Here is a 12,080-nt window from a genome sequence, read left to right as displayed (position 1 = left end):
AAAAAAAAAGTTGAATTTCCACATAAACAAATAATAAGAGTAATTATATGTTTTAAAAACCCCTGAAGATCATTGGAAATGCAAAAATCCCAATTGCCAAAGATTTTGCGTTTAAAATTTTGACTTTGTGTTGCTTGCAAAATTAAGTCGCTGCACATTACAATAAATTAAAGAAAACGAATCAAAAGAATCAATTGCACATTATCCGTATTTTGATGTTAGCTTCTTTGAAAAACTGTTACAAAAAATGTAAAAAAATTGCTCGATGTAAGAGTTAATTATTATTGAAGTTGAAACACCATATTCAACTTTAATTCTGATGTTTACTTGCATTGAAATGGTCACACTTTAGCATACTTTCACAGACAGATGATATTGAATGAATTAATTGAGCATTTGGAGCTCATTGTTGCATGTATTCACTGTGTCCGTCTTATACGAAAATATGTGATATTCACCAGATCAATTCAAGTTGTGTTGTGTTCATTCAAAAATAAATGTTCGATTATACCTTGTTCGATGTAAGTTTTAAATAATTGGCCAAAACCATTGATAATAATTGAAAGAAAAAGGAGAATCTATGATCTCAAAAATTGCAAATTACAAACGAAAAGATCTAGTACAATGCGCTTGGACCGTGTTCGAATAAACATTTTTATGACAAATTCATTTAAGTATGTATGACACATTGGTTGTCTTTGTACTAGATCAATGTTTGTTTAAAATATTCATCACATTTGTCACTAGTATTTGCCAATCAGAATCCACACGAAACCAAAATGAATCAAACACTAAATCGAAGCATACACACCGTCACAAACATCGAATCTCTCGAATTTTGATTCTATGTGGTTTCATGGCCTACGACAGAATAAATAACTCAAAAAATAGCTACATAATATTTGTTTTCACTATGATTTTGTTGATAATTATTAGTTTAGTATATATTTTTCGAACTAAAACCAAATAGATAAATATTTTGTGAAGTGGCTAACAATAATAATAAAGTTGTTTGTATAGTATAGCAAGTATAATGAATATAATAGTATAAGTAAATAAATTTGAAATGATTACTTTTAGTCCAATCTAATTAATTTAAATCCAACGCAAACCGAAATGATAAGGTAAGAAGCAACATTAAAGGGAAAGCGTTGATTTTATAACAAATTATCTTTGTTATAGTTTTATAAAATGTTCATTTGAACTCGGTTTCATTGGTTAATATTGAATACCATCCTGTATATGCGGTGCAGGAGTGAAGTGCTTGTGTGAACACCAATCTAAATTACTCAAATTTTGAATTGTGTACGTTGTTAGAAAGTAAAGCTTATTGCAATTGCAAAACACACATATTAATACATACTTTGCATTTTGGCTCAATGAATTGCTTATTATTATTTAGTTAAGTAGTTGAAGTGTTTTAATATAAATTCAAGATATCCATGAATAATTAATATAACTAACAACTGTTATGATTTTGGAATGGAAATACGTATATGTTACGTTTCACATGGGATAATTAAAATTGAAAACAGCGGTTACTTTTGATGCATTTCAAAGGGAATTCATTGTATTTAAAATGAAAGTTTATTATGCTGTTGGTTGCAAAATGGAAATTTGTGGTTGCAAAGAGACGTGAGTTCAAGGGAAAAACAACATTTTGTTCAATTTTGGTTTGTATTTTGCCAATGAAAACATCAAAAGGCAAAAGGATCAAAATGAAGCTTATTGTTTTGCATATTGTTGTTAGTGTTTGGATGGTATTTTGTGATTGAGAGAAAAACCAAGTCAAACGTGAGTCGAACGAAAATTCAAACCGAAACCAAAGATGATTCAACTGAAATTATGTTGATCACATAAACAAAACTAAGGAACTACAACAGGCTACAAAGTTTCTCTTTCGATACAGTATATAATTTTTATGCTTTATAAAATATTTAGTCTTCAATAATATTCCCAACGGACAAATATGTAACGTTTTTAGGACATTTTAACGTTAAAAAATGTAACGCTTTGGCCCGGTTTAGTGGTCATTTCCGTGTCAAATGGAACGTAGATTGTGTGTGTAGTTTCCAGTATATTTACAACTTCCAATGGAATGATTCGTTCCACTTGTTTACTACCATACAAAAACATACTCTGACCGTATAATATGATCGCCACCCAATATGTGTACTGTACGTTAAGTTTTTGTATTTCAAATTTAATGATTTATTTACCGCAAGAAAATCCATTCTCTGCAAACAAATTAGATTTGAGTGATTTGATTTAATTTTCTGCAGAAGAATTTTTTTTTAAACGGCACTTGGCATTTATTTTTTTAAATACTTTCGTATTCATGAACGTATATGAATTTCGAATTTCGAAATCTGAAAGACATTCGAATTGAATTTGACAGTTGCCGTTCAACCATCGTCACTTTGAAAAAAGATGCAAACATCATAATTTTGTTTACATTTTAAAATGTGCTTTGTTTTGAGAATGCATCGTGGATTTTTAGTTCAAACAAACAGAATTCTTTCTTCTAATTTCAACGTAGATATTGTGAATTTGCAAAGAATATATTTATTTACGGTGAATTTTGTGTCTGTTCTTGTTTTGTTTTTAAAATAACAGAACATTTCCAAAGTCACACAGTAAGAAATCAAAGCGGCATTACAGTGTATTTTGTATCGAATTGATAGGAAGTTCATTTTATTTGTGTGGAAGTGCATTCTTCATTTTATATGTCTTTGTTGTGTGAATTTGACTGTGTATTAACTTCGAATTTGATGCCATTGGATTTTTGACTGTCAGAATATTGCGAATCGAATTCAGTTTAGCGAAAAATCCTCACAAGGCAAGTTGATATAAACTGTTTGGCCATTCAATCATTGTTATTGTTGTACACTCTATTGTGTGTTTTGTGCTTTGAAATTGCGATTTGACGTTGTGTGTAGCCTTCAATTGTTTATATAATTATTTAACGCATTTTTTCTTTCTTTTTTCCGTTTTTTTTTAAATTTTGAAATAGACTGCGAAATGGGTCGTCACAAGAAGGCTGATCCAAACGCCGACCAAAGGTGTATAAAGCAAGGACTGCCATCAATTATCCGTGAACGATATCGGGATGTAATTGTCGCAATCATTTCGTACTTATCGGTGAAGGCTACGAAGATCGCATGCCTTGCATCCTTACTATTTTTGATGAAGGTAAGTACACACATTTCTTTGACCAAATTTTATTTTTCGTCATTATTTCATCATTTTTTCGGCACTATGCGATCCATTGTATTTATATGAATCGATTTGATTGTTTGTCTCTCTCTCTCTATGTGTTCTGTGTTTCTTGAATAGGTCAATGAAGCACTCGACGATTTCAACTATGATTTTTTTGAAACCGATAAACCATCAACGATCATACACAACTGTTTTAAGGCCGTTCTTGCCGATAACATTGGTAACATATCGCTTATGTTACCTGGTTTCCGCAACATTGTCGACGCTGCACACATTGACTGGCCCACAAACGGTGGGTTCGGGAACGGTTTTAAATATATATGGGAGCAGTACTACGACAATGTCAAAACGAACCTGACAACGCATTGCGAGTCTCGATTGCGGAAGTTTTTTAAAATGAGAGCATTCGAACTCAACGACTACGCCATCAAGTACAATTATTTCAACAATTTGTACGGTATGATCGAATTCGAATTGCCATACTACGACGAGGAAGATATAAAAAATGCCATCAATTATACTTATCGTCGTCGAAACACCGCAATTGGCGACGTTGAACGTGAGATGCGATTGGGTGAACTATTGGATGAATTGCGTTGGTTGGGAGCACCGGACGATTGCAATATCCGTGACTTTGTGAAAGAGGATTGGTTCAAGTCGATTCGCATGTGGTCGGAAATTCAGCGCGATATTCGGAACTTTCACTTTGCATACGAAGATCGTCGCGATAAACCGCAAATAAAAAACTTTGTCGTTGTGCCGATGTGCACTTTTCAGCGTCGACACATTCGAATTGACACCGACGCATTGTACGTTATCCTATCGAATGCGAAATTGGTGCCTCGAAAGTGCGGTAAACGGACACGTAAAGACGGAACAACAAATTTCAAAAACATCACGAGCAACGAATTCCGCACAAATAAAATCCTAAGTTGGAATTTATTCTTCGATGTGGAGAAAATTCTCAAACTTGTGCACAACAAAAAGGAATTCGATTCTCAAATTTGTTCCGATGGCGTATCTGTATCGTTGATGTACAAAAAACCGAAAGTACCACCAGTCGAGACAACAGATGACGAAATCAAGGCAATGTATGACAGCAATGAGTTGAAATATGCTGTTGGATGTGATCCGGGTATGCGAACGTGGAACGCTTCCGTACGACGAGATTTGCATACCAAAGAAGAGGTAAATTTGTCATTTAATAATGAATGAAAGCGATTGTGATTGTGAATACAATGTTGTTTTTATTGTTTTCATTTTGTTAGGTGAATTTGCGTATATCCAGCAAGCGATATCACTGGGATGCGAAACAAGGCCGACGTAATGCAAAAGCCGAACGAATCACAAGATTGTTTACTTTCGAAGAGCAAGCCGATCGTAATCGAATTGCAGCTATGATTGGTGAAATGCCATCGCCAAAAGGACCATCATGGCGTTCGTACATTGAACATCGATTACGTGTAATGAATGATGGCATTGAAACATACTCAACCAAACAGTATGCACGCTTGGGACTGGACAAGCATATCGAATCGGTTCGTGCAATCGACAAAACGGCATGCAAAATGGTTCACAATCAACCATCAATTTTCTACATGGGAGCCAGCGGATCAACACCAGCTAATTCGCCGATTAAGATCAAGAAACATGTGCGATGTCCAGGCACACGGAAGCTGCTTGCGGCCATTATGAAACGTGGCAATTGCATCATTCGAATGGTCGATGAGTACATGACATCACAACATTGTCCATTGTGTTTCAAACGATTTCCACAACAAACTCGACGTGATCGATACAAGACATGTGTGGGTTGTGTACCAAATCCAATTGTTGGACTACCACGAACCATCGTAACCAATGTGAGCAAACGATTACTACAAATGCGACGAACAATTGAACGAATGTGGCGCGAGATGCGTGATATAGGCGATGTCATTGCTGCAACTCTTCGAGATGGACCGAATGCAGGTCGTTTGGTGTCAAAGAAGCAACGCTTCTTCAAAACATGGCTACCAAATGTTGCAAACGTTGAAATCGAGGGAGCTGCCGGAGCACAACCAACGCTCACAACTGTATGGCACCGTGATATCGCAGCAGCGAAGCTGATCCTCTACAAAGGTATGCAATCAATTGAAATTGATACAAATTTTGAAGCAATTGTTATACATGTAATGTGTTTTTGTTATGTATCATTCGGTAGGTGAATGCGTGGTGTTCAAGCGGACAATTCATCCAAATGTACGGAGACCACGCCGTGTTGACAACAATCAGCCATTGCCGTTGTATCGAGGTCAGAATCAGAATGTCAACAATGGACATCTGCAGCCGCAGTAGTAGCAGCCCTCATTCAACAACATTCAAACAATACTAAATTTAGACATTAGTTTATAACAATTATTTGTTAGTTCGCTAGGCTTGATTAAATTGTGGCCTTGCCAAAGTACGAGTACCTCTTGGTATAAATTGTACTCGGTAAGTGGAGTCTATTGCATATACAATAGCATAATGATGATTATGAATCAAGTCAATTTTTTCATATCAGTCTAATTGAATTGTGCTTTCTTTTCTTTTTTTCTTTCCATTGCGACGGTAAAATTGACTGAAACTACACACGAATGCTACCCCAAATTCGACCGTAAACTTGGGCCTGGTAATGGGTGATTTGCGCTAACAATTGTTCCTTGGGAAGTATGTAAGGAAGTCGATTACTTTATAATTTGTTTACTTATTTCGTTTTTTTTTCTTTGTAAGCTCATACAAATCAAATTGAAAAGGTGAATGCATTTATCATACCTTGTTTGTGGGTTGATGATCGACCGAACGTGGTATTTCGTCGACACCAGGCTCTTGACATGTACCCGGCAAACGTTGCTCTTGAACACTAGCCAATCTGTGCAGAAATCGTGGATTTCAAATAAACAATCTATCAGCAAATGTATAAAATTCGTGTATACCTTTTAAGCGTAACCAATGTGCCAGTCAATTTTTTACATCGTCTTAATGCGGATTCTAAGCGATCGGGTTCGTCTTTAAGGAATTTTTCTTCTCGTACCACTTTCTCCATTTCTGTTGACAATACATTTCGCAGTGCATTTTGAAGCATTGGGAATCGCATCTTTAGTTCAGCAACCGTTTTACTGTTCATCACATTGGAATTGGTTGTTAAATTCAGTTCTTGTCCGATCATTTTTTTTTTCATTTAGTATGTATTTACCTGGCTCTACTAAGTATAAGTGCCATATCCTCGACAGCGGCCATATTGACGCGAGTCCGTCGATTGATCACTTCGCCGCGTAATATTTCCACCGATGATTCCAAATCACCCAGATCATTTTCTAATCGCATCACTTCTTGTTTATATAAGTCCTCTTCTCTAGTTAAGCGCATTTTTTCGTGGTCATTTTGTCCATTGAATATTCCACTGTTGGCAATTAATGTAGCCCGAATTCCCATGAATGCATCTTTTATGTCCTCACGCACAGCAATTGCCTGTGCCTGTGACAATCGACGCAGTGTACGTACTTCGATACGTAAATCTTTTGCCTTCTTTTGTAGTCCGCGTAAATGATTATAAACTTCGGGTGCCAATGCTAAGTCGGGTCGATAGGCGACATGTGTTGTTGCAACGGTGCCGGCAAACATTGGCTTTGGCGGCGGTGCCGGTTTCAAGCGATCACGTTCTGAAAACCGGAAATCGTGAAAATTACATTCATACATGATTTAGTGGGTACCAATCAATTGATTGCAAGCAATGGATTTAGCATCGAAAATTATCTATGTGTTTTTACGTCAAAAATGCAAAATACTTTTTATTGACTACGGTTGTCAATACACAGCGGCCCTCATTACAACATTTTTTCTTTATTTTTTCTCTTTTGTTACAAATTAGCTCTGAAATATGGCGGTGTTAGGCAGAAAAAAGGTCTTAAAGACGTTTTAGCAACAACTATTTATTTACCTTGAGAGGATGTTCTAGGCAAAGTTGACGATTTGATAGCCGGTTTTGGTGGTTTCGAATCGGCTAAATAGCGCGTGTATGTGTGTTTTTTGTGATTAGGCGTTTTTTTTATTGCAAAAGAAAGCAGCAAAAGAAAGGAATATATTTTACAATTAGACAATTGTGTTCTCTCATCATGACATTTGAAAATAAATTTTGAATTTTCTGCTTTTCAATTTGTGGATGTGTGTGTGTATGTGTATTCAAACATAAAATTATTGTGTGAAAACGTAAGTGTGTATGTGTGTCAGCAAAAAAACAGAGTTGATGTCAAAACAAAAAGACGAGTTTGTATGTACAAATGTTGAACATGAGGTGCTTTTGTGCATAAATTAAATATTTGAATGGGAATAGCATCAATTAGTAATACATTAGGCGTTCGTCAAACATTTGGAACACAAGGGTTTGTGATTCGTTAAAGATAAAAAACAGAAGCAAGTAAAATAAAAAAAAGAGTTAAATACGGGAAACCCATTCAAAAATTATCTTTATCACAAGGAATCCCAACGAAAAAAAAAACAGACCAGTGAAATTTTTTATCTAATACTTTTTTATTAAATCAAATCTAGAAAGAGTGCTTTAAAATATAAACTATAAAATTACTTTGAACAGAATATTATTTGTGTCATTTTTGTTTATTCATGCTTTATCCAACTCCAAAATTCGTACTTAAAATGTAATACATTGTTTATTTGCATAAATTCAAATTAAGAGGAAATAAAACTTAAAGCTTAATAGTGTTTTAATTACATGCATACGAATAAGAATATATTTGTCAAATTTAACTCGCTGAAAATGCAAAAATATGATGAGAGATGAAAACGAAAACGCATAAAATAATAAATTTTTGAATTTGAAATGAATTTTCACAGAAATGTTCATGCGTTGAAAATAAAAATTTGGTTACAGTTTTTAATGTGATTTTATTCCACTTATAATTCAATTTTTATTCAAATGACAAATATTTCCTTTTACTTTGTCGAAAAGTGTTCGAAAAATTTTACGGTTACGATAACGGGTGTATAGATTTCGAATATATTGTAGTATTAAGCGAAAAAAAAGCACAATTAATGTCCCTCACGCAATCACTCAATTGAATAAAGTTTGAGGTAATCCATTTACACTTTGTCTTTCTTTCAATATACTTTTACTTACTAAAATAATTCGACAAAAGCCTCAAATTTCGTAAATGTTGAATGATAGTAGGAAAATGTAGTTTCGGAATGTAAGAAAATGTGTCTTTGAAACCATATTTACTCTTACGATTTAAATAAATAATAAATATATTAATTTTATTGGTAAACTAAAGGGCAAGAGTTTTGCTTCAATTAATTGCAAAAATAAAATTGAATTATTGTATTCGCTACAAAACGAAATTAAAACTATACGCAAAAAAAAGATGCAAGTTTTTTTTACGAATTATTTACATTCTCGACTCTAAGGACTGGATAAGAAATGTCTGAAATTTTACGTGATTTAATCTCTATAGAACACAGATAATATACGATAAACAACTAAAAAAATTGATTTTAAACGGTGTGGAAGTGTAAATTATACGGATGTTATTCGTAAGGACATTGATTTACCGGATAGATGTTGCGGACTATGTGATTTGGGTAGGCCTTGAATGTCATCGCTAAATGATACCGACTTCTCGAATGACACCGATTTATCTGAAAAATCAATAAAAATGGCTTTTAATATACTTAATTTTCAGTTGGAGGAAAAAAAGACGACAAGCAATGTGAACACTGAAAAGAACACCAAACACGAAAATTAAACACAAACTTTGTCTTTCATGCAATAGTCTAAGTTTAAAACGGAACACACATAAAATAATACTAAGGATTAAGTCGTTTGCGTGCATTGAACTTTTAAAATAAATATTTGGAAAATCATGCTGTTATTCAATTTTGAAAATGTTCGAGTTATGATCACTGTTAAAAACATGCAACAGAGATAGACTATAGTAGTAGAATAAGACAGTCTGAATCATTGAATTACGTGCAAAATAAACATCTTTCGTACACAATTCAATCAATTTGTAAGACATGAAATCGATAGTGTATAGTCAAGATTGAAAGATTGAACTCAAATGCTGAAACTAACAACAACAAATATGAAACAACATTGGAAATGCAAAGCAAATAGATCATGCCGTTCTTTTTTTTGAGAATGAAACAAAAGAAAAACGAAATTTCGACAAAAAAAACCAATAGATTTTGAATAGAAACTTACGACACGACGATTTGCCGAGTTTTGGTGGTTTCTCCCGCACATAAATATCATCACTGATACCATTCGCTACTGTTTTAAACAGACAAAATGCCAATGGGAAAATCTCTTTTAGAAAATGTTCATCTCTTTAACAAATAAATTTAATCGATTTATGGATTTACCTTGGATCGAAGGTGAGCTACCACTCGAATGTCTGTCCATGTCTTCTATATATAGATTTGATTTTAACCGATTGAAATATAGACAATTTCGATAAATATGTATTTATTGATCGATTTTTTTGGTTTTGCTTTTCAGATATGACGTGAAATCACTTAAGCAAATAAGAAATTATTCATCTGTTTTATAATGTTTTTTTTTTACAGAAATGCGAAGAGAAGAATTAGAATAATAACAAGGAGATAGAATGATCGACGTGTTTCTATTTATATTAATTCGTATTTTCTATAATAAGCTCTGTTGTCTTAAGCCCCTACATATTTTTCATTTAATACTCGTAATTGAATCCTATCTACGGCAAATATCTAACGTTGGTGGGGTAATCAATTACACTTTCTACCGGATTCATTTGATACATAAAACAACAAATCCATCAAAATACACAGCAATCGAAGGGGCGGGGAGAGGGCTATATGGATTGAGGTACAACGATGATGATAGAAAATACATTGTGTTTGCTTGAGTCTTATTAGGATTATTATTATCAACCCAAAGCTACACTTAATTACATGTAATGCACTTTCTATGAGAATTCCAATGACGTAGATACGGTGAAAATAAGAAAACTGAATATTGCCAAGACTATTTACAAGTTTCATAGCAACTTTAAAATGGCAGCTTCAGGGCCAATGTTAAATGGAAACTATTTTCTCAATGGAACAGCAATAAAAGTGAAAGTTTTGTTTCTAACAACGATAGTAATGATAATAGCAGCAGATAAAATAACTTAAATTTCAAAGAACGCATCCTAAAGGGCTGTCAAATTTAAATCCAAATATGAAAGAAAGAGATAAACACATTGTTGTACCACAAGTTTTTTTCTGTTCATTCGAAATTCTTTCGCAGACGATATTACTTCAAAGGGGTTTATATAAATTTTGTTTGAAATTTGACTTGCACAAAGGAGTTTCATTGAAAATACATTTTGCTGTGATACGAAGTAACAACATAAAAATAATGTAATAAGTCGTCAAGCACATCTTTCGAAGCACTATAAAATCTATTAATATTCCTCAAAATTCAATGTTATTTTGATGCCAAGAATAAAACAAAAGTGGAAACAATGTTAATTCGGTTGACGAACAACCATAAAAAAAAATATTCAAACACTTTTGTTTTATATGACATGATAGAATTCCCCAAATCTATGGCCATGTGGCGATGAAACATTTCAGCTTAATATGAGCTCAACAATGCAAATTAGAGAGTTAACCAACGAAAACTTTTCACTGATATAATACATTCATATCCTCGTGTTTTCCCCAACCCTTTCCACCCCAGTTTGCTCCCTTCTTCATCAATGTATTTATGTAGAAAGTTGAAATCGTGCGAAAAGTGCATTAAATGTAAATTTACTGGTGCAACTTTTTAATTAACCATTTCATGTTTTGCGTGGGTAAAGTTTTTTTTTTTTTTTTTCAATTTGAATGTGGAACATTTAGACTCAATTTATATATTACTGTGTTGATAATAACGAATTAATGATATGCTGCAGCCAGTCAAATGAATCATAAGTACATAAATAGTAGTAGAGAGTGTGCAGTTATTTTCATATTGGGTCAAGAGTATCATTATTCTATTTGTCTCGATGTGATAATATAGTTCGGGGTACGAATATTTATTTTCAGTGCTGTGTGTCTACATCAGCTATATATGACAATTAAACAATCAAGTGTTTCGATTGTGATAAACTAACTCATTAAATTATGAATCAGGATCTATTTTACTTCTTTTAACATTGAAACATGTGTTGAAAAACAAAAGCAAATCCAATTGAAAATGGTCATTTACCTCGATATTGTCCAGGCACACCTAAATAATTTTGATTAACATTTGCAGTCGGTGGTACGCTCTGAGTTAATGCTTTTTGCACCAAACCCGTTAAATTGGCTAATTGACGTTCCATGTGCTCGACTCGAATCCGATGCAAATCTTCAGGCCTGTTGACAAGAGAGGAAAAAAAAAATCACGACAGAAATGAGAAAAAGTTTGAACAAACAAAGAAATATAACGAGCATTTACATCCAATCTACAAGATGAATAGAAAGCAACGAAGTGGGCGAGATGGTTTTATTTGTCTTGATCATATACACACACACACACACACACAAACATTGAATCATCAATCGTCGAGCCGTGAAATGTGATAAAAAAGAATTAAATTGTTGCTTGAGCGCATGAACAATTTAAACTGTCTTCACTTGTCGCGCTCGAAACATAAATGGAAAGCATCACACGCGTTTTCGCCTCAAAAATGGTTTTCAATGAAAATTGACATTAATTTCTTCTGCTTTCAGACGTTACGCTCATTAAAATATATAGGGAGCCTCAATCGTGAGCAGGTATTGTGCAGCTCTCTCGTACTCCCTCTCTTCGTCTTTAAATTATCTTTCGAAATGATTTT

The 12,080-nt window shown here is 33.7% G+C and overlaps 1 protein-coding gene across 12 annotated transcripts in view; it reads right to left on the bottom strand.

The window, feature by feature from the left end:
* Positions 1–12,080, bottom strand: part of LOC116348799 — a 62,089-nt gene that overhangs the window by 6,062 nt on the left and 43,947 nt on the right. For 8 of the 12 annotated variants that reach the window (XM_031779917.1, XM_031779926.1, XM_031779918.1 and 5 more), the window contains 8 exons: positions 11,468–11,616; positions 9,619–9,663; positions 9,458–9,526; positions 8,806–8,892; positions 7,181–7,243; positions 6,437–6,902; positions 6,177–6,359; positions 6,016–6,112 (listed from right to left, as the gene is read on the bottom strand). In XM_031779917.1, coding sequence (XP_031635777.1) covers positions 6,016–6,112; positions 6,177–6,359; positions 6,437–6,902; positions 7,181–7,243; positions 8,806–8,892; positions 9,458–9,526; positions 9,619–9,663; positions 11,468–11,616 — 1,159 coding nt within the window. The remainder of the gene's footprint in view (positions 1–6,015; positions 6,113–6,176; positions 6,360–6,436; positions 6,903–7,180; positions 7,244–8,805; positions 8,893–9,457; positions 9,527–9,618; positions 9,664–11,467; positions 11,617–12,080) is intronic. The other 4 variants (XM_031779920.1, XM_031779925.1, XM_031779927.1 and 1 more) reach the window with 4 other exon arrangements.

Source organism: Contarinia nasturtii, unplaced genomic scaffold (assembly GCF_009176525.2).
Source record: "Contarinia nasturtii isolate CC-2019 unplaced genomic scaffold, AAFC_CNas_1.1 Cnas_scaffold_2678, whole genome shotgun sequence".
NCBI classification, from domain to species: Eukaryota; Metazoa; Arthropoda; class Insecta; order Diptera; family Cecidomyiidae; genus Contarinia; species Contarinia nasturtii.
The sequence above is the reverse complement of the archived record's forward strand: the minus strand, read 5'-3'. Positions and strand labels throughout refer to the sequence as shown.